This window comes from Suncus etruscus, chromosome 15 (genome assembly GCF_024139225.1).
Source record: "Suncus etruscus isolate mSunEtr1 chromosome 15, mSunEtr1.pri.cur, whole genome shotgun sequence".
NCBI lineage: Eukaryota > Metazoa > Chordata > Mammalia > Eulipotyphla > Soricidae > Suncus > Suncus etruscus.
Window position 1 is genome coordinate 58,567,743 of NC_064862.1, and position 3,878 is coordinate 58,571,620.

General features: G+C 37.6%; 1 protein-coding gene across 1 annotated transcript; it reads left to right on the top strand.

The window, feature by feature from the left end:
* The first annotated feature begins 583 nt into the window (after positions 1–583).
* On the top strand, positions 584–1,513 carry LOC126029863 (olfactory receptor 7D4-like). The gene has a single exon (XM_049788118.1). The coding sequence runs from the start codon at positions 662–664 to the stop codon at positions 1,511–1,513; it is 852 nt and encodes a 283-aa protein (XP_049644075.1). The 5' UTR covers positions 584–661.
* Positions 1,514–3,878: the final 2,365 nt, after the last annotated feature.

A 3,878-nucleotide genomic window follows, 5' to 3' on the forward strand; every position in this document is an offset into this window, starting at 1 on the left:
TTTCTCTCTCCTTAGTCTCTCATTAACCTGAAGTGGGCAAACTCACAGTATCACTAGGAATCTGCACATTATCTTCTCTCAGCACATTCTTTTTATTTTATTTTTATTTTAATTATGAGAACAATGATGCAAAGAGGACAAGGTAAAGTTACAGTGAAAGAACAATCACCCATATCTCAGCACATTCTTTTTTGTTTTTTTTGTTTTTTTGTTTTTTTTTTTTTTTTTTGGGCCACACCCGGTGATGCTCAGGGGTTACTCCTGGCTATGTCAGCACATTCTTAACCTTTTTTTTTATTTCATGAGGGCAGGGGGATATCACAAAGGACTCAAGTCTGGCATGCAAAAGGTTTCATATTTGTTTCCCAGCACCCTATACTCCCCAACAAAATAAGGTTAAGTCTGATGGCTTTGAAATTTCACAGGTCTGAATCTCCTTCCCACCCAAAAGAAGAATAATGAAAACTGAAGCCTGATAAAGTAAATGAAATTCCAAAATTGAAGACTAGTTGTGATTGCACTTGGTACATTCAACATGATTTTTACCATCATCCCTAGCAGATACACTAGCTCCAGGGAAGTAGCAAACCAGACAGAAACATCACAATTCCTCCTCCTGGGACTCTCTGAAGATCTGGACATACAGCCTCTTCTCTTTGGTATGTTCCTATCCATGTACCTGGTCACTGTGCTTGGGAATCTGCTCATAATTCTGGCCAGCATCTCTGATCCCCATCTCCACACCCCCATGTACTTCTTCCTCTCAAACCTGTCATTCACAGATATCTGTTTCACCACTACCACCATCCCCAAGATGCTGGTGAACATCCAGGCCCAGAGCAAAACTATTTCCTACATTGGCTGCCTCACACAGGTCTACTTTTTTATGGTATTTGGGGGATTAGACAATTTTCTTCTGACAGTGATGGCTTATGACCGCTATGTGGCTATCTGCCATCCCCTACATTACACAGTCATCATGAATCCTCGCCTCTGTGCCTATCTGGTTCTTACATGTTGGCTAGTCATTTTCTGGGTTTCCCTGCTTCATATTCTTCTGATGGCACAGTTGACCTTCTGTGTGGGCACTGAAATCCCACATTTCTTCTGTGAATTGGCTCAGGTGCTCAAGGTGGCATGCTCAGACATCTTGATCAACAGCATTGCTTTGTATGTATTCACTGCTCTGCTGGGATTGATTCCTCTTGGTGGAATTCTCTACTCTTATTCTCAGATTGTCTCTTCCTTAATGCGCATGTCCTCTAGTAACAGCAAGTACAAAGCATTCTCCACATGTGGCTCTCATCTCTCTGTGGTCTCCTTGTTCTATGGCACAGGCCTGGGCGTCTACCTGAGTTCTATTGCCACTCATGTTTCTGAAGAGAGTGCTATTGCTTCTGTGATGTACACAGTGATCACTCCCATGCTGAACCCCTTCATCTATAGCCTGAGGAACAAGGATGTCAAAGGGGCACTGGGAAGACTCCTCAGCAGAGCTGTCTTTTGTCAATGATGGGTCCCTGGGCTCATCACTAGGGAATATTGTGTCCCATAATGTTGGTTCCATAGAAAATTTTGATTCTCTGAGTAATTTTCTGACCATGAGACAGGCTCCATTTTCTATGCTAATGCCACTTAAGTCATTGAGTTTATGAGGCTTTATATTTTCTGTCACTCACTCCACAATTCCATTGGTCTTCTTTATTTCTATTTGAAGTTCCTAAAGTTGTAATTTAGTCCTATTTATTCATGCTCTTTCTTGCAATGCTGAATTTTGAAATTAAAACTTTGTGTCAAATTATGATAGTATTTTCCCCAAAGTCCATTCAAGTGATGATTTACACTGTATTTAATTCTTCCCATGTTTCTCTAGAGAAATGGTGTGAGAAAGGCTGGAATCACATAATATTTTAACACAAAGATTATTTAATCAAGTAACAATGTGTTGTTTCTATGTATTAATTAATTTTTGTAAAAATTTTCTTTGAAAATATTTACTCTAATTTGTACCACTTTTCATGTGAAAGAGACTGAAATATAATATCACGAGACATGTTACACACTGAACCCTAATCTCTCTTCTTTTTTTTTTTCTTACCAACTGTGTTATAGTTTTAAACTTCATGGTAGGAAAGTGGACTGGGACATTTGGATGATTAGTAGTAATCAAACTACATAAAGTTTTTTTTATAGGCTGCTTTGTTCTTTATTGTCTGTCCTTGTTTTCTTTTTTCCTTTCTTTCATTTTTTTTTAAAATTTCTGTAGCAGAAATTTACTTCAGTTACTGTTATAAAAAAATCACCCTGCTGTGGGAGTTTAGAGTTGAAGGTGACTTTGTACCTACAAGGTGTAAGATTCAAAATTATTCTAAGCCTATGACACAAATGATAATAAGAAACTCAAATACTTAGAGTTTGCTAATGAGGTCCTATGAAGTGGTAGGAAATTTGAGTTCTTGTTGTAGGTATTGACAGCTAAATATTCAGAGAGGAATTATTTAGTGTCTTAACTCTGCTATCAAAATCTTTATAAATAAATAAGTGAAATCAACCCAAGATAGTGGCACAAAACAATCATTTTATTGTGTAATACAATAATTCTCATAAGATATATCTGGTAACTATAAATTAACAAAAAGAATTTGTACAGTGGGCCTGGAGAGATAGCACAGCGGTGTTTGCCTTGCAAGCAGCCGATCCAGGACCAAAGGTGGTTGGTTCGAATCCTGGTGTTCCATATGGTCCCCGTGCCTGCCAGGAGCTATTTCTGAGCACACAGCCAGGAGTAACCCCTGAGCACTGCCGGGTGTAACCCAAAAACAAAAAAAAAAAAAAAAAAAAAAAAAAAAGAATTTGTACAGTAACCACAGTAGAAACAGGAACAATGCTGCTTTTTTAAACAGAAAGTTAGCTAATAAACACTTTTTTCCTATCAGTTAGTATTAGTACTATTATCTTTCTTTAATCCCATTACAACAGTATTTGGTGCTTCATGAATACCGAGTGGTGGCCCAACCACCTAGTACTGGATCAATTGGAACCTCTACTTATAAATTATCATAGTAACCTCCATGACATTGAAAGGAAAATATCCTGTATTTCACTCAATATGTAGCTATGATCTTTATCTAGAACTTTCATGACCACAATGTTCCGAATTGAATTCCCCTCCATCTTATCACCCCCAATAAACCCTGTGTTCACTTTTCCCATTATATTAAATTTAGAAACTAGTTTCGCTGCTTCCTTGCTGGGTATCTTTAATTCTCACATTGAGAGAGATCATTCTATCATGTTTCTCTCATTTCTCCTTCAAGGGTCAATACATGCCTCCATCCTTATTCTCCTAACAATCAACTGTGTGGAACACTTCTCCCATTATATTGACTTTGAACCTTTGTTGTTACCTCACTGTGATCTTTAAATTCTACATATGAAAGAGATGGTTCTCTGTCTGTTCCTTTTTTCTAACTGCTATTCATACCATTATTCACTAAATTTCCCACTGCGACAACAATCATGGATTCCAAGAACCCAACACTAAGTATAAAATAATCATACCAACAGACAAATACAGGAAAATCTTTACATTTTTGACAGCAGTAGAACAAACATATCTTGTAATTCCCCGTTAGATTTCCTATTTACCTATTTATAGCAGGTATTTCTCTTAGATAAACCAGAATATCAATAAATACTATCTCTTTTCTTTTGTTTTCTGGGCCTACACTGGGTATGTTCTGGTATTACTACATGTTCTGTGCTTGGGAATCACTCATATCAAAGTTGGGAGTCCTATGGGGTGTCCAGAATCAAACCTGGTTGCCATGTATAAGGCATATATGCCTTACCAACTCTATTAACTCTTCTGCCACCTA

Excerpts from the sequence above, each read along its gene's own strand:
- LOC126029863 (XM_049788118.1), top strand. The coding sequence starts at position 662 with ATGTTCCTATCCATGTACCTGGTCACTGTGCTTGGGAATCTGCTCATA.